General features: G+C 39.5%; 1 protein-coding gene across 1 annotated transcript; it reads left to right on the forward strand.

Annotated features, from left to right (window-relative positions):
* Nucleotides 1-5858: 5858 nt before the first annotated feature.
* CCDC168 (coiled-coil domain containing 168) lies at nucleotides 5859-17099 on the forward strand. Its single transcript, XM_054719934.1, has one exon. The coding sequence runs from the start codon at nucleotides 5859-5861 to the stop codon at nucleotides 16983-16985; it is 11127 nt and encodes a 3708-aa protein (XP_054575909.1). The 3' UTR covers nucleotides 16986-17099.
* The last annotated feature ends 2580 nt before the right edge of the window (nucleotides 17100-19679 follow it).

Raw genomic sequence — 19679 nt, forward strand, 5'->3', positions numbered from 1 at the left:
TCCTCCTAGCTGCTCTTTCCCCACTTTAGCTTGGTAATTGTATAGAGGCCATTTATTATAAACACTACGGCATATATTCCATGAACAAACCAAGATTTTGGAAAGAGCATCTTTAAAAATTGTCGGGGTGTGTGTGTGTGTGTGTGTGTGTGTGTGTGTGTGTGTGTGTCAATGTGCAGCTAAAACCATTTACAACATTTCAAAAAAAAAAAGACATACAAAATAGCAAGATATAGAAGACTGAACATTTATAAGGAAAATTAGGCGAAGAGAAAACAAGTAACCTCCCAAAGGGAGGTAGGACTGAGGTCAAAGGTACAATGTATTCCATCAACTCCTCCATATTTGCAAGACAAGGTAGCACTTTTGGTTCCAAAACAGATGGCTAGTATCCATCCTGGAAGTCATCTGTGAAGCCTTCTTTTCTTTCACACAGCCCCCAATGCCCTCTGAATTTATAACGACTCCTCTGTCGTCCTCTGGACCTCCCCATCCCCCACACTAAAACTCACCCAAGCCTTATCACTAGGAATGACTTTCTCATGTTACATCATGTACCAAAATTTTGATGTACCAAAATTTGCTAAAACATATGCTTGAACATTTTTTATATTACAATAACTGAGATCAATGCTTTCTGCATAACTTTAAGAAAAAAATTGTGCCCTGACCGGTTTGGCTCAGTGGATAGAGCGTCGGCCTGCGGACTGAAGGGTCCCAGGTTCGATTCTGATCAAGGGCATGTACCTTGGTTGCGGGCACATCCCCAGTATTTGCAGGAGGCAGCTGATCCATGTTTCTCTCTCATCAATGTTTCTAACTCTCTATCCCTCTCCCTTTCTCTCTGTAAAAAATCAATAAAATATATTTTTAAAAAAGAAAAAGAAAAGAAAAAAATTGTTCAAAACATGTGCACATGTTCATGTACACACAAACAACATACCCGTATACATTCAAAAACTGCATAAATATCATCTGATTGAAAAATGCAAATATTTTATTAACACTTTCAGTCCCAAAGGGAGCGGGGGTTTCTCATTCAATGAAAAAATTTTCATTCAATTAAAAATGTATACCCACATCAGAGATGAGTCAGGGATGAGTTAGCACCCACATCTCTGGGAGGACAGCCCTCCTGTAGGAAGAGGCCATCAACATGTAAACAAGCTGAGAAGCGTAATCAAGTCCTCAGATCTTGTTCTGTATCTTGGGAAAGGATTCTCTGTATATGAACAGGGACTCAAACTACAAAACTATACTTGATTTCAAGTTTTAAAAATAAAGTGAAAGAGAATTCTATCAAAAGCAAAAAAAAAAAAAAAGGTTTAAGGAAAGTCCCTGGTTTACTGAATTAAATACTGACCACTACTCTTGCTGCTTCAATAATTTAATTTTCATTAAAACACGCATATGCCTACATATCTCTATTAAGAACACATTCCTATTTCCAGGCACATAGTTTTCAAGTCGGACTGCCCAATTCTAGGAAACATCTGCAGTGTACAGTTCACTAAGAAAGAAAATGGAAATGTACAGGATAGGCAACGTGGTGTAAAGTACCAATGTTAGTATTACTAGTAGCAGCAGTAGTAACTTCCATTTATTGAGTGCATACTGTGTCTAGAAACACCAAAATTAAGTTTTACAAAATCCTCTAGGAAGGCGGTCTTATTATCTCAATTAACAGACGAGGAAACAAGCTTTGAGAGCTGTAAAGTGTTCAAGGTCACGCAGCTAGGATTCCATCTTAGAGACTGAATTCTGTATCATATTCCTTATTATCCTGGCTCGCTTCAACCTAGCTACCTTGTCTCTATTGAGCTCCCCTTCAAGCTGAGGAAGGAGTTTAATGAAGCCACAGCAGTCAACCAGAAAGTGAAGAGCATCATAACATTAGACAGTGGCTCATTGGTCCATGTCCAAAAAGCGGCTTGGCAAAGAGACAACAATCAAAAGACAAACTCTCGATGGAAAAATGGTAGCGAAACATGCCATGGATACTATTGTCAGCACGCGAGTCTACCAAAAGGGATGAAGGAAGTGTCTCCATCAGTGAAAACGTGCTCATTAACAGAAACGAGTGGCTTGAAGGGGATATGCCTCAGGGCCAGTGATTTTTAAACGGCTTAATACAGATTTGCTCACTAAAAGCATTAAATTAAGTGCAACAAAAAGAAACTCGCGCCAATCGTTTGATTGCTATTGTTGAAGATGAACCTTGCCAAGAGACTTATCTAGCAAAAGGAAATATTAAATACTAGGTGTATATTTTAAGGTTAAGGGGAAAAGTCCATAGCTTAGAAGAGACAAGTTATTATGTCTCATAGTAACAATGTGGCATACTTTATATTGAAACATTATTTGGCATTTCTCTGAAACTTAAATTAAACGGGGGCATCTAGTTTTGTTTTAGTTTGTGTGTGTTTTCTAAACCTGGCTCCCCTGCATTTATATTTTCTTGATCACATAGAAACATAAGCTATACTATTCCTGGTGGTAATAGAAAATGGTTATGTCCAATTCAAATTTGTCCTCTATTTGAATTACAGGGCATTGACAACCCAACCTTGCTAAGGGGTTCTTTATAGAACTGTGTTTCTATTTGCCAAATTAATAAAGGATTATTTTAAAATTTTTAAGTTAAAAACCCCCACTTATAGCACCACATGCCTCACAGATGAACTTTCATTATGGCTGAAGTAAGTTGCTACGAGCGCAGTTAAATGCCCACTATGACATGCACCTCACCTTATTTAATCATCGCTGCCCTTGCTAAGGCACTGACAGCACTGGAAACTTTTTTCTGACACAGAGCATGGCATGTGGTTATGAGATGAGGAGGACTTCAGGGTGAGACATCAATCTATTTCACATATCATACAAAAATGTCAAAGTGGTTTTATTTATTTTAAAAAGCTGTAATGGGTGGATTGGAAGATAATACATTTTTTACTTTATGGGACCACATAGAGTCCTGGACTTCTCAAAATGCATGGATGCCAAACTTCTTTATTTTAATTTTCCTAGGAGTTATTTTTGAGATCGTGCGTATGCAGATTTGTACATGGTTTCAGAAAAAGCTTGCACTTCCAGAAAAGAAGAGTTCAGAGGCCCAGAAGGTAAGAAAAAATGGTTGATGTCCTCCTCTCCTATTTTTCAAAACTACACATAAGAGTAACATAAAATTATGGAACTTTGATATTGGGCTTACTCCTCTAACATTTTATTGTCTCCCTTGAAATAGAATGAAGACAGTTGCCTGAAAAGCATGAAATTTGGAAAATATTATACAATTTCATATTTTAATATATGTAAAACTTATTCAGTCAAGCTCTCCCATTGGTGCTCTGACTTTTAAAATTTATCTATCTCTAGATTATTGGTCAATTCATTCATCTTCAGAAAAAAGGTAAGTGTTGTATTTTGAAATTAAATGAAACAGGTTGGTTTTGTTCTATTGAAAAGTGAATTTATATCTGAATTTTAGAAAAGGGTTTTTTCATATGTATAGAGGACTACAGCTGATCATCATAATTCAATCTAATGTTGATTGTAAATGGTTGCTCAGTTCCAAGCTGTGTTAATGGCTTTTCATATACTATTGAAATTATCCTTCCAGATAGGTAATATTATTACTGTTTTTACAAATGAAGAAAATATGCTTAAGGAGGTTAAGTGACTTGCTTCCCTACTCCAACCTCTCCAATATGCACAAAGTAGTTTTCATAATAACCAGTTTTGGTAATTCAATTGAGAAAATATTCATTTAGACAGCTATGAATCAGGCAAACCCTGAGCTAGGTGCTGAAAAGAGTTTTTACATTCAGAATTCATCAGCATCATTGAGATATGTCAGTGCTAGGAATTAAATACTGACCACTACTCTTGCTGCTATCAATAATTTAATTTTCTTTTTTTTTTAAAATATTTTATTGACTTTTTTTACAGAGAGGAAGGGAGAGGGATAGAGAGCCAGAAACATCGATGAGAGAGAAACATCAATTAGCTGCCTCCTGCACACCCCCCACTGGGGATGTGCCTGCAACCAAGGTACATGCCCTTGACGGGAATCGAACCTGGGACCCTTCAGTCCGCAGGCCGACGCTCTATCCACTGAGCCACACCGGCCAGGGCAATAATTTAATTTTCATTAAAATCCATCCAACAATCATTCGATATACAATGGACATTGTTTGATAATGGGATACAAACAATAAAATAGTCTCTGTTCTCAAGAAGCTTATATGCCTGTGAAGAAGATATGTACATAAAGGATGATTGCCCTGCAGTCTGGTAACACAAGGATAGAAATATGATGAGAACATTTAGGAAATAACTAAGCCAGTATAGGGGTGCTGGGAATGGCTTCGTGAGGAAGGTTATGATGGAGCTGAATTTTAAAAGACAGAAAATTGGCCAGAAAAAGATGGCAGGTTAGAAGGATAAGAAAGGCATTTCAGGATGTGAGCAGAAGCAAGGAGATAGGAAACAGTAAGTTATGGCCAATGAATTATGTTTGTCTCTGAGTGATGAGAATGCTAAGGTTGAGTCACAGGGAATAGTGGGAGATGAATGTGAAGAGATAGGCTGCTTAATTCATTGATACAGTGGTTCAGCAACTTCATTAAGGTCCTGTATCTCTCCATCTGCCTTTCTTGGTATTGTTTTTTTTTTTTTTTTAAAATATATTTTATTGATTTTTTACAGAGAGGTAGGGAGAGAGATAGAGAGTTAGAAACATCGATGAGAGAGAAACATCGATCAGCTGCCTCCCGCACACCCCCTACTGGGGATGTGCCTGCAACCAAAGTACATGCCCTTGACCGGAATCGAACCTGGGACCTTTCAGTCCGCAGGCCGACGCTCTATCCACTGAGCCAAACCGGTTTCGGCTTGGTATTGTTTTTATCCACAAGAGTTCCAATATCAGAACATCAATGTCCAGAAGAAATAAGAGGTGATTTGTTTGTGTGTCTTCCTTAGAAACTTAGAAACTTTCTCCAGAAGTCCTTAAAAATCTGTCTTATACTAGTCTTATCCTAGGACTAGAGGCCCGGTGCACAGGATTCATGCACTGGTGGGGATTGGCCCGCTGTGGGAGCAGCCACTCATCCCGGTCAGCTGAGCGGTTGTAGACCTGCCCTCTGAGGGAATGCACTGACCACAGGGGGCAGCTCTTGCGTTGAGCATTTGCCCCCTGGTGGTTAGTGCGTGTCATAGCAACTGGTTGTTCCGCCGTTTGGTGGATTTGCATATTAGGCTTTTATTATATAGGATTAGTTCATGCCAATTCCTAAACTGATCCACTGGAAATGAGATTACTGTGTTAGACCTAGCCTAATCATTTGAGGTACAATGGATGTTGAAGAGTCCACATTTGTGATCATTACTTTAACTCAAAATTTTGCTTTAGCAGTAAGGACAGACCTTGTAATCAAAGGTAACATAATATTAAAGGTAATGTGGAGGTATATTAGTCTGGGTGCTCCAGAGAAACTGAGCCAATAGAGTGTGGTGTTTGTGTGTGTGTGTGCATGTGTGTGTGTGTGTTCTATATATATATATATATATATAACTCCTCTCTCTCTCTCTCTCTCTCTTCCTTAAGCAACTAGATTATTTTACGGGGGAAAAATTTCGAAGTTACAAAAATATTTGCAACTGACATCCCTGAAGTCTTCTGATTCTGTCAAGTTCTTTGCTTCTAAATCTAAAAAAAAAAAAAAAAAACATATAAAAATAGCAAGGAAGCAACAGTGAGTTGCAGATATAGAACTATGAGGGGGAAAAAGGCATCAATTTCACATCTGCGTAATGACAGGCAGAGCAAGGAACTGCGATGCATTTTGAAAACAAAGATGAAAAACCCACAGCAAAAGAAAAATGTAGCAGATGCATTTTGGGATGTTATTCACTCCAAACTGCCTATTTTGCCCAACACCAAAATGAATAGCATATTAAATGTGGAGGCAGATTTGCAAAGGAAAACAAGACTTGGTCATTCACAGCTAATGCAAGAGAAGTTACCAAATGAACAGAAAGTGTGTTGTTCTATTAATGTGGGTGGCTTATCTAGCAGTGGGAAAGATGGGAAAGAGGGGGGAGGGGAATGCGAATCTTTACTAGCCTCAAAGAAAAGTCAAGGCTTCATATTCAATGCATATCAGAAGGAGAATCATGAACTTGTTAAAACAGACGAGGAACTGAAACAACCAGGAAATATTAATATCCAGGTAAAACTACAAATCCATCTTCCACAAACTCTTTTGGATTCTGCTTCATGCCCCATATTTGATCAATTTCAATTTGGAAAGCCAGAGAGGTATGCTAAGTTTTCCCCTCCAAAATCAGGGGAGGCAACGACTGATGCAATATTTTCTGCAAAGGAATGTGTTGTCCCATCTGATGCAAACCATCAAAGAGAACTGACTGCTGGTATTGAAAGGAAAAAGACAGTGACTTTTGGTTCCTGCATGTCTGCCTTTTCTATATCCAAAAGGAAGAGAAACTTCAAACAATATTCAGACATGAAAACGTTAGTGAGACCTAAGTGTGGAATTTTAAAAGCAAAGAAACCATCGATTTCGTACATACTCAATATCAAGAGTGGTGCTAGCCCAAAACATAGAAAAGAATTGGGATGTAACTGGACAACCAAAATGGAAGAGGTGGATCAAGGTAAAGAAATGGCAGATAAAATGTCCTCATTCATGACTATTACACCTGACGTGAATATGTGTAGCAAGACAGAAAGAGAAAAAGACATGCTAGGAACAAAAAGACTCCGTTCTAAACAAGTAAAGCAAGCGCTGTCACCACACGAAGAGAACGTCACTTCAGATGACACCAAAGAAACCAGTCTTCGAGAGGAAGAAGAAAGTGAACAGGAGACGTTACTAAAAGGAGTTCTAGAGCAGGGCAAATACTTCATAGTCTGCTCAGGCCAGAAGGAGGAGTTTGACCATCACAAATCAGAAAAGGAAGGCAGTGGGAGGATTCCGTTTGTTACAGAACAAGATGTACCACAACAAATGCAGCCTGCAGATCCAATGCAGGTCGAGGAGCCAGAGAAAAGCCACCAGACACAAAATGGCACAATATGCACAGCAAAGTCAAAGCTTCCTCTTATAAATTCAGAGGAATCACTAAGAGGTCAAGTTTTCATTGACACAATGGAAGGTGGTATGCCAAGTAATGGGAGCCATCTAGGGGAACTGTATAGTCACGGTAAAGAGGAAAGGCCAGAGTTTAATAAAAATCAGCAAGCAACAGTTCTGCAGTCGTTGGCTGTCTCCACGCCGGACCCACCTGAATCTAAAAGGCAGAGAAAGACATTTATGGGTACAACCTTAAAATGTAAAATGAACTCCAAATGTGCAATTATGAAGACAAGGAAGACACCAATTTCACAGATATTTAATATCCCAGGGAATGGCTGTCAAAAAAATGTACCTTCAAAGACACTGAAATCAAGGATTTTTGACTTTTTGGTTGATATCAAATATTCTGAGGTACTGGAAGATCCTACTGCAGAGAGAAAGGAAGGATTAGCACAGGAATTGCCAGCAACGATGCCAGACCCTTTGGGTTTATCCACACTTGCTGTACCTACACCAAAGAGAAAATATTTAAAATGTTCAGGCAAGAGAAATAAAACGAGTCCCAAATGTATAACTTTGAAGGCAAAGAATGCACTGATTTCCCAGACATTTAATATCACAAAACGTGGTACACCAAGCCATAGGAGGCAATTCGAATGCAACTTCAAAGTCATGATGGGGAAATGTATACCTGTGGCGGATATAATCCTAAATGCCTTTTCCTCCGCCATGCCTATTTCATTTGACATGAATGTGAATAATAGAATAAAAGTAGAGATAGACGAGCCGTGGAAAATGGGATTCAGTCATGAACTACCACAGCAAGAGCAATCACCAGATGGAGAGCAAGCCTGCTGTGCCAGTTCCAGCAATAAAAGGGGCAGTGCCTCAAACAGCACGAAGAAAGCAAAAATCCCCGGTGGAGAAGCAGCCCGTTGGAACACTCCACACTTCAGCTTTAATGCTCCTGAGATGACAGAGCCTCTCTTTGTGTACCCAGATGGAGAACGGATGAACTCAGCAAGGGAAAAAGTCCCAGAATCCTTTGCCACTGCTCAGGAGCTGCAGCAGCAAACACTTTTCACACAACGTGTATTACATCCTATTCCTCACTCTATTTTGAATGTACTTCCATTTGAGAAGCTACCAAAAAGAACACAAACACAAACAGGATTAAAAGATACAAAGAGTCCAACTGTTTTATCTCCAATGCCAGGGAAATCAATTGGTGAATCTTTCATGGATACAGCACAGAGTGGCATCCCATTTGGGAAAAGCCCTAGGAAGGAACTTGCTAGTTCTATTCCAGAGAGAGAGATACGGTTACGAAAGGATTTACCAGCCAGAAACCTAGAGTTTTCTCATTTCTCCGCGCCAGCTTCATCTGATTTTAAAAGGCAAAGAAATGCTGCACAAATCCCTAAGTCTAGAACTGGGAAAGCACAGATGGTTTCAAAGACAATGAATATCACCAGGTCCGATGCCCTCAGCCACAGAGAGCAACAGGATCCCATCTTGGAAAACATGGCCCAACAGATATCTCTAGGTAGGTCATGCATGTTTATAAATACCTTTCTTTCATCTACACCTGTATCACCTGCCATCAAAAACCATAAAAAAGAAAAATCAAAGAAAGGCCCATTAAGGAAAAAAAGCAGCATTACAAGGGGTTGGGAACAAGGTGAAAGGAAACAAGATAAAGGAGAAAGACTATCTACAAATTCCTGCAATAAATGGAGTACCTTCAAAAACATATTAGAATCAATATGGCAAAATGAAAAGAAGAAACAGGATAATGAAATTTTATCCAAGGCAGGCCTACCACTTCTGAGTAGTGTGGAACACAGAAAAGATCAAAATATGTTTATTGCAGAGCAAGAAGCACAACAACAAACACTGTGTTCGGAAAATACATCGGAGACAGCATGTTCTCCACAGATGATTCCATTCCAAACTGAAAAGCTACAGAAGACTATGCCACCACAAAAAGACACACGACATAGAATAGGTGAAAAGATTTTATGTCCAAAATCAGAGAAAGCAAGGTTTGATTATCTTTTAGCTGAAGGAACAGAGTATAGTATAACATCAGGTGGGAGCCCTACAAAGAAGCTGGATGTTCATAGGTCAGGTTTCCTACACTCTAAAGGAGAAAAGAAAGACATCGAAGCTCAAAAAGTAATCCCACCTACCAAGTCAGGGAACTCAGTGCTTGGAGATCCATGTGATGAAAGCTCTAGAAGGAAAGTGGGTGGTCATATTGCCAAGAAATATGAAGATCTGCAAAGAGATTTACTAACAAGGTCTACGACGTCTGTTTTATCTGAGTCTAAAAGGCAGAAAGAAGTATTCAAATTTCCAGAAGGAAAAAATGTTACAGGTCCCATAACTGTAACAATGAAGGCACAGAAGCCTCCTTGTTCCCAGACACTCACTGTCACTGAGCATGGTACCCTGTACTGTAGAAAGGAACAGGAATGCGACTCAAAATCTACAATAAAAGACATGCAACAAAATAAAAGCCTAGATAACGCATTTTCATCTCCCACACCTTTTTCAACCGATAGCAAAATAGATATGGAAATGTATAGAACACTAAAGGCAGAGTCGGATCAACAAAGAGTAAGATTCAAGAACTCTGTCTATCTAAAGCTAGAGAAATCAACATGTTACTGGGAAGCACAGAAGGCCAATCCCACTGATACACAAAACAACAGATCAGGCTACACAATGGAAATGAATGTGCAACAGAACAAGGAAGAGGTTGGAGCAGAGACGATAAACTCCATGTTCTCCAAACATCAAGAAAAGAAAACACAAGGAAGTAAAGATGAACCAGGGGTGCTTATGACCCAAACTTCTAATTCATTACCATCTCTCTCTCTCCTCAAATTGGACAAAGAAATGCAGAGAATATCATATGCAGAGGAGTTAGTGCATATTGAGCCAATTGGTGGGGATATCATGGAAAATGTTCAAAACAAGAAACAACGTATGTCTCAGAAAGAAGAGACGAACAGAGAAAAAGCAGTCGCTATGAGAGGTCTGACACATGCTGCAGACAGAAATATGAAGTCAAAGAAATCACCTCCTTCATACACACTCCATAGGACAGAATTGTACATGAGCCTTGGAAGTCAAGGACAGAAGATACATGAAGGTCAAGGTAAATCACCTTGTACAGTGGTAAGTAAAGTTCATGTATCCAAACCTCCAACTGACGTCAAATTAGATAAAGGTACTCAAGTAGAGGAAGAAGAGCTTGGAATTAAAAGACCCACTCGATTTCCACAAATGGTTTCAGTATTATCAGATGCAGAGAAAACAGAAGATACAGAGACGATGGGTGGTGATGTAAGAAAAAGAAAACACCTATCACGGAAAGAAAAGGACAGAGAACAAAACAGAACCAAAGTTGACCAAGACTTGCTTGAAATCACAGGGTTTTCTTTTTCACAATTACAGCTCTCTGAGTCCTCAGCTGCAGGGAACAACAAATATGCAAATTCCAATGAAGAAATTAGCTCATGTAATACAATAATAGAAGCTAATCAGCATAAGTCATATACAGACAGAATGGACAGAGTAAAAATAGAAGAAGGGAAAGGTAGAATACTCCCCCAAATAATAACTTTGAGAATACAGACATCCCCACTTACACATCTACTCAGTAAGAAAAGACTACCTTTGACTATTAAACAGAAAGTGAAAGATACACAGAAAGACAAAGGTAAACCAGAAATGGTTCTGAGGAAAGCCTGTGCATCCTTACCTTCTCCTTTTCACCTGAAATGGGACACTAGAATGAATGAACAGGAAGACACACTAAAAACAACACAACCCTGTTTTCCACCATTAAAGATTCAGCATTCATCCTATTCAGGCAAAAAAGCATATACTAAGTCACTTGAAGGTTATATGTTAAAGGAGGATAGACTCAGAAGCGATATTGAGGACAAAGTGCCCCCAATGTACATGGATCGGAAGGCAAAGAAATTACAACTATGTACATATTCCTGTAATAAATGGACTACCTCCAAAAGCATATTAGAACCAAAATGGCAAAATAAAAGGATTAAGCAGGATAATGAGATTTTATCCAAAGCAGGTCTCCCATTCCTGAATAGTATGGGATGTAGAAAAGATCAAAATGTGCTTATTGCAAAGCGAGAAGCCCAGCAACAAATACTGGTCTCAGAAAGCGTATCAGCGTCAGTTTCTTCTCCCCTGATGATTCCATTCCAAAATGAAAAGCTACAGAAGAATATGGCACCACTACAATACATACTACAAAGAATAGGTGAAATTATTTCATGTCCAAAATCCGGCAAAGTAAGGTTTGATTATCTTTTAGCTGATGGAATAGGGTATAGTACTTCATCTGGTGGGAGCCCTACAAGGAAGGTGGATGTTCACAGGACAGGTTCCCTACACTCTAAAAGAGAAAAGAAAGACATCAAAGCTCAAAAAGTAGTAAAACACACAGTTGATCAAAATATCCCACCTACCAAGTCAGGGAACTCAGTGCTTGGAGATCCATGTGATGAAAGCTCTAGAAGGAAAGTGGGTGGTCATATTGCCAAGAAATATGAAGATCTGCAAAGAGATTTACTAACAAGGTCTACGACGTCTGTTTTATCTGAGTCTAAAAGGCAGAAAGAAGTATTCAAATTTCCAGAAGGAAAAAATGTTACAGGTCCCATAACTGTAACCATGAAGGCACAGAAGCCTCCTTGTTCCCAGACACTCACTGTCACTGAGCATGGTACCCTGCACTGTAGAAAGGAACAGGAATGCGACTCAAAATCTACAATAAAAGACATGCAACAAAATAAAAGCCTAGATAACACATTTTCATCTCCCACACCTTTTTCAACCGATAGCAAAATAGATATGGAAATGTATAGAACACTAAAGGCAGAGTCGGATCAACAAAGAGTAAGATTCAAGAACTCTGTCTATCTAAAGCTAGAGAAATCAACATGTTACTGGGAAGCACAGAAGGCCAATCCCACTGATACACAAAACAACAGATCAGGCTACACAATGGAAATGAATGTGCAACAGAACAAGGAAGAGGTTGGAGTGGAGACGATAAACTCCATGTTCCCCAAACATCAAGAAAAGAAAACGCAAGGAAGTAAAGATGAACCAGGGGTGCTTATGACCCAAACTTCTAATTCATTACCATCTCTCTCTCTCCTCAAATTGGACAAAGAAATGCAGAGAATATCATATGCAGGGGAGATAGTATATATTGAGCCAATTGGTGGGGATATCATGGAAAATGTTCAAAACAAGAAACAACGTATGTCTCAGAAAGAAGAGACAAACAGAGAAAAAGCAGTCGCTATGAGAGGTCTGACACATGCTGCAGACAGAAATATGAAGTCAAAGAAATCACCTCCTTCATACACACTCCATAGGACAGAATTGTACATGAACCTTGGAAGTCAAGGACAGAAGATACATGAAGGTCAAGGTAAATCACCTTGTACAGTGGTAAGTAAAGTTCATGTATCCAAACCTCCAACTGACGTCAAATTAGATAAAGGTACTCAAGTAGAGGAAGAAGAGCTTGGAATTAAAAGACCCACTCGATTTCCACAAATGGTTTCAGTATTATCAGATGCAGAGAAAACAGAAGATACAGAGACGATGGGTGGTGATGTAAGAAAAAGAAAACACCTATCACGGAAAGAAAAGGACAGAGAACAAAACAGAACCAAAGTTGACCAAGACTTGCTTGAAATCACAGGGTTTTCTTTTTCACAATTACAGCTCTCTGAGTCCTCAGCTGCAGGGAACAACAAATATGCAAATTCCAATGAAGAAATTAGCTCATGTAATACAATAATAGAAGCTAATCAACATAAGTCATATACAGACAGAATGGACAGAGTAAAAATAGAAGAAGGGAAAGGTAGAATACTCCCCCAAATAATGACTTTGAGAATACAGACATCCCCACTTACACATCTACTCAGTAAGAAAAGACTACCTTTGAATATTAAACAGAAAGTGAAAGATACACAGAAAGACATAGGTAAGCCAGAAATGGTTCTGAGGAAAGCCTGTGCATCCTTATCTTCTCCATTTCACCTGAAATGGGACACTAGAATGAATGAACAGGAAGACACACTAGAAACAATACAACCCTGCTTTCCACCATTAAATATTAAACATTCATCTTATTCAGGCACAAAAGCACATACTAAGTCATTTGAAGGTTATAAGTTAAAGAAGAAGGATCGACTCAAAAGAGATATTGAGGACAAAGTGTGCCCAATCTACATGGATCTGAAGGCAAAGAAATTACCACCTCCACATCATATGCTTAATACCAAGGAATTGCAGTGTGAAATTAAAGAGCAAAAGAGAAAAGTACAGGAAGATAAAAATAAACTAGTTACGAATATCAAAAACATCTGTACTTCTTTGGTTACTCTACCATATCTTAAATTTGAGGCAACAGAAAGAGAGGGGTACATGATAACAATTGCAAAAGAGCCTCTCCCACAACTACAGTCCAAGGAATCATCAGATGCAGCAGTATTAGCACGTGCAGAAGCACTTGTTGGAGACCTTTCCACTGATGTAAAAGAACTGAAAGAACTCGTGCTACAGAAAGAAGTAAAGGATAGAGAGAAAACCATGGATATGAATAGTATAGTGGATCCCATTGATATGTATATGAATGCAACGAAATCACCTATTTTGCTTATATACAATCTAAGTGACCTTCAGAGGAAAACGAAAGAGCAAAAGGTAAAGGTTCAGAAAGTTGAGCCAACTGGTGTGATGCTGACTAAGACTTGCACTTCCAGCTCTCCCCCAGTACACCTTAACATGAATATCAGAATCGGGGAAAAGAGCATTTCCTCCGTACACTTCCAGGAATCATCAGATTCTGAGGAAGTTGTATATGTAGAGCCAATTATTCCTGATATTTTAATCAGTCCACAAGAGGGGAAGCAATGTGTGCCACAGAATAAGGAAGAGGTTGGTGTGGAGACGATAAACCTCATGTTCCCCATACATGAAGAAAAGAAAACACAGGAAAGTAAAGAGTGTGACTTTAACAAACCAAAAGAAATAGCTTTATGGAATGAAGATGACTCGGGAGTACTTATCAGAAGTCTTTCTATTTCTGGGATGAATCTATCTCAGACTGAAGAAATGGTCGAATCTGAGACAAAGCTAGAACGAAAAAAGAGAATCTGTTTTTCTAAATTCCAGGAGAAATCATCAACGGCTAGTGAAATGGTTGAGAGGGACAACTCCAGCACTGTAAAAAGAGGAGGCCAGAATTTTACAAGCACAGTTCCAGAAGATTCTCAGCCCTCCATGGACCAACAACAAATGCAAAAACTTCCTAGTGTTAAACCAGAAGAAAACCTCAGCAGTGAAGTAAGTAAAGTAAATGTCACTCCACAAACAGAAGGAAGGGTTGTTTCAGGGCATGAAAGCTCAAGGATCATAAAAGAACCCGACTTGCTTACTATCAAGCATGAAGGAAAGGCATCAAAACCCATTCTGACACCAACAGAGTGTCCAAGCATGTCTGAAGATCCAAAGGAAAATGTGAAAACCCACATGAAAAGTACCCTAAGTGTGCACATGTCCCCTCCAAGAGTAGAAGGACATGAGCGTAGGGATCAGAGTGAGCCCCTACAGGACACACCCACACAAAAGGCCCAGCAACAAAACACTTTTTCAGGAACTGTACCTACACCACCCCAAGTTGAAAGTAATGAAATAAAAATAGTGGCAGATAGTACAAGTAAAGAAAGTTTACTCCCTCTTTATGATGCAATTAAAAATGTCTTTGAAGCCCAGATGAAAAATATGATCCAAGACAAAGTTTGTACTGATAAACTGGAAGAAGTAAAAGCTCGTTATCCTGATGACTGGAAATCAACACCTTTTTCACGGGGTCCAGATATAACATCCACAACAGCACATCCTACATTTCAGCCAAAACCCATCTTAGAGTCAAAAGCACTCGAGATAAAACTGAATCTGATACCCAAGACGGCAAAACAATCCTTCCAAAAGTTTGACTTTTATTCAAAACAGACTATTTCAGAAGATCACAGTCGGAGGCTCTATCCAAGACACAAAAAAATGAGCTTTTTATCTCTAGAAGGGATTGATACTATCAAACTTAACTTAAAACACAAATCCCAAAAAGATTCCCCTCAGATCAGCTGTATGAAAACACTGACTGTTGTTTCAAGTGGGAGCAAGGAGATCATTACAAAGGTGAAGAGTATTAGTAAGCTAGAAAGTGGAACATCTTCAGTGACTTCTGCTAATAAAATGCCCATGTCTCCAATTCTCCAAAACTACTCAGAGGAAGAAAAAGACAAACTTCTCATACACTTCTCTATGAAAACATTGGAGACCCAAATGAAAGCCTTTCCCAAAATTGTAACAGAATCTTACTCAATGGCCGATACTCGGGATAGAAAGAAACCTTTATCTAAATGTATTCATCCTGGTGTCCAAGTACCAAAACAAAAAAATACAATTTCATTAGGTTTTGAGGAAAAATCTCTTCATCAAATAGAACTAGATTTACAAAGTAAATACCTTAGTTTTCTTCTGGGGCTTCCGGTAGAAACTATGACCCCTAAGCCGAACACACTTCCCAAACATATCCTTAAGTTAAACACAGCTGCAACCTGTAAAAAAGTAGACAATAGTGGAGAAAGTGGTAGTCTTCCCATTGATACAGAACTGTTAGAACAACATATCTCTTTCAAAAAGCAAAGTCCCCATAAAAACTCATCACTGATCAGGAGATTCCTGGAGCCCACCCAGGTGTGTGCTTCTGACCCGGAACAACATGGAACAGCACAGGAAGACACTATGATTCTTTCAGTGTTAAAACCTCCTCCGATCCCAGAAAAAGATAAACATCACGTATGGTTTCAAGAAACAGCTAGCTTAGCTGATTACCACTCAATTCAGACTTTTCCAGATTTTACTGGTCGTCAAACAGATACTGTGAATTCAGCTAACTTGGAAGAATGCTCAGCTCTTGAAAAACATGAGAATGAAGAAAGTATGTTTTTAGAAGCCAACCCTTATTTGAGTCAGGAATCAGAAAATATGCTATATGAATTACAGAAAAGCATTCCTTTGGAAAATCTTTACAAGATGAAACAAATCCAAACTGATTTGAAACCACTTTACAGTGATAATTCGGTGTCTCATCGTGTTAAAGGCTGTAGAAAACCTTCCTCAGTTGTGACAATGCCTTCCTACGAATCCCACAGCACCAGAAAATATAGGTCTTCCCCCAAAGTGCAGTCTCCTGACTGGTTGTATCACAGTTCACTAAATACTGTGGAGGTTCCATTTGCATCGCCTACTAAATTGAGTGAAGAGAAGCTCTTGTGGATTACAGAAAACTCTTTATCTCCCTTAACAGAATCAAATCTTAAATTACATCTTGCAAAAAGCCAAGACAAACCTCACAGACATCTAGAAAGAAAGAAGTCAAACTTTGATTCATATAGAAACAATGTTCATTGGGACTGCTATCCCAATTATACACAGAGCAAAGCAAAACGCAAAAGGGAGAAGAAAGTGCGTGATTGTGAGCCAGAAAGAGCAGGTTATTTTCTGAGCAAACGTAAGTCAGCATCAAAACCTCATCCAGGAGATTTCCATTTCCATTATGAAGGAAAACAAAAACAGCCATTTTTTTATGCCTGTGTACCAGCAGACTCACTGGAGATTATACCCCAAACCATTCGCTGGACGATCCCCCAAGAAACGTTAAGGAAGAGAAACTTCAGAGTTCCCCTAGTGGCAAAGATTTCAAGTTCTTTCCATATGTGGAGTTTCTCCAAAAAGTTGGGGCGTCACTCTTAGAGTCCTTCGACCCAGTTTAAATTGATATTACCATATCTAGATTCATCTGAAGTAGAAATCTGGCTGAAATTGTGCTATTCTGTGAAAAATAAAATCATATAAAATCAAATGGTTTCTTCATACATTATTGTCTAAACTGATCTATTTTATTTCTGCAGTAGATTTGCACAGTTGTCCCGGGAGGCTAGGATGGGAAAGCAGATGACTTTGGGTTTGGTCCTACCAAGCACGAGATCTCCCTTTAGTTTCTCCTGCCTCCTCATAATCCCCAGGGGAGAAGACCCAGACATGGAAACCCTCTTCCCAGCCCACATCAATGACTGAAAGGTGAATTTGAGGGAATGCACCCTATACATGAGATTGAGAGAGAATGGCCAGAAAGTTAGGAGAGGGTAGAGACTAGAGGGAGAGTTTTAAATAGCAGGGAAGGTTCAGCAATGTCAAATGCCACAAAGTGCCGGGGTAAATACTGGTCTTGAGAACCCAGATCCCTCAGATGGTTTTGTCCTCGTCCCCGACCTGAATGGGAACCCACAAGAGCTGGATGACCTGTACCCGATTGCCACCTGCCATCACCAGGACATCAGGTGGCTTTGGGACCTCACTCCAGAGCACCTGCCACTGCTCAGCACAGCTTCCAAGACGGGCAGGGAGCCATCCTGCAGGGTTGCCAAGAGACTCTTCCTAATGTTCCTTCGCTACCTGCCCTGTGACCGCCTACCTGCACGGGTACTTCACCGCCCTGTGCTTCGAGGCTCATGGCTCAGCGTGGAGCAGGCTCACCTGTTGGCAGGTGATTGTGAACCTGGAGTGTGGTCTGGAACCCTACCGCAGAGCACCTCACCTTTGCCCTCAGGGCTGATGACCCTCTGCTGCCCACTGTCAGGAGAACATCATCGAAGTGTGGGGTTGGGGATGAGGGTGCAGGCAGAGGGATTCTTAGCACCAAGTGAATTTTTAAAAAATGTATTTTATACTGACTGATTCTTAGCGTGTGAATAAAGTATCTGTCTTCTTTGGGGAAAAAATATTTTGGCTCATAAAAATTCTATAATGTTAGTTGTTTTATTATTACAATGACAAGACAGATGAAAGTTGTTATACCACCTTACGTTTCCTCTATTATAAATGCTACTTGATCTTTTACAAACATGTGTTTGCTATGCTTGGACTACTTACACGCTTAATACAATAAATTATAGCCCTGGCGGGCAGGCTCAGTTGGTTGGAGTGTCATCCCGTACACCAAAAGGTGGTGGTTCAAGTCCCAGTCAGGGCACGGGCCCAGAGGTCTCTCTGCAGCTCTCTCTCCACTGTCACTCTGTCTTTCAAAGTTGGTGTCTTTCTGCCTCCTGGGCATACCATCTCTCCAACTCCTGGAGCCTGCTGAGCTCCTCCGGGGTTCTCCCTCCCTCCTCTTTCTGCTGGATGCAGGAAGGAAGCTGAGTGAATCACGGGGCTCACCTCTTTTGTTACCTGTCTCTCTGGGATCACTTTTTGTTTTTAATTGCCTGATATTTAGTATACTGGGAACTACTATTTCCCACATGCTGTCTATTTTTTGTTGTTTCAGGCAAGAGGTAAATCCACTCCACCTTAGATGCCAAAGTGTGCCTTTTCTTAAGTTTTTAATTTAAGTGCTTATTTTTCATAATTAATACATTTAAGGCTATAAGTGTTCCTGTGAATATTTTTCCATATCCCTAAACATTTTGATATTTAGTTTCTGTGTTGCTCATAATGGTTTCAATTTCTTATATTATTAAATCTATTGTCTAAAAGGCTTTGAATTATTTGGTTACCAGACATGCACAAAATTGCAGGGAATAGTACAGTGAATTCCTAGATAATCAGTCTCCCAGATTCACCCATTAGGAAGATTTTCCACATTTGTTTCATCTATTCATTTCTTTTATTTTTCTTTGTTAAAGTATTCCCAAGAAAATCCTAGACGACGTGTCATTTTCCTCCAGCATAGTTTAGTCCCTAAAATAAAAAACACATTTTCTTCCTTAAACACAATGTTATTATCACACCTAATAAAATTAACAGTAATTCTTCAGAATTATTTTATAATCAGGCCATAATCAAATTCTCCTGATTGTCTCAAAAATACTTGAACAGATTGTTTATTCAAATTAAGATGAAATCAAGGTCCACTCGTTACATGGTTTTGCTTTTTAAATCTCTTTTCATCAAACTGTGTCCTCCCTCTCCCACTTTTCTCTGCCACTGGCTTGTTCCATAAGCCAGAGATCCATTGTCCCATGGAATGTCCCACATTCTGATTTGTTTCCTTTTCATTTGGTTGTGGTTCTATTTAACTTCCTTCTTTAATACCTTTATTTCCCCTAGTTTGAGGTAGAGACTTGATTAGATTCAGGTTTAACCTTTTCTTTCTTTCTTGTTCCTTTTGGCAAGACTATGTCACAGTTGGTGCTGTGTTTTTCCTATTGCGTTACATCAGGAGGCACCTAATGTCTGGCTTCTATTTTTAGTGGGCTAAGACTGATCAAAGGCTGAGGGCGGTGACAGCTGGTCCCTGCACTGTAGCTGCTCACCATTGTCAAGTGATACTATCCCTTGATGACTGTTGTGTGACTCAATTACTTCAGCAGAGGTGGCGAGGTGATAATTTTCTAATGCTAACGTTCCTTACACATTCACTGGCTGGCATTCCTCTGTAAATTGGAA

This window comes from Eptesicus fuscus, chromosome 8 (assembly GCF_027574615.1).
Source record: "Eptesicus fuscus isolate TK198812 chromosome 8, DD_ASM_mEF_20220401, whole genome shotgun sequence".
Classification (NCBI taxonomy): domain Eukaryota; kingdom Metazoa; phylum Chordata; class Mammalia; order Chiroptera; family Vespertilionidae; genus Eptesicus; species Eptesicus fuscus.

Bases quoted from the DNA above. Each gene is read 5' to 3' on its own strand.
- CCDC168 (XM_054719934.1), top strand. From the start codon at position 5,859: ATGAAAAACCCACAGCAAAAGAAAAATGTAGCAGATGCATTTTGGGAT.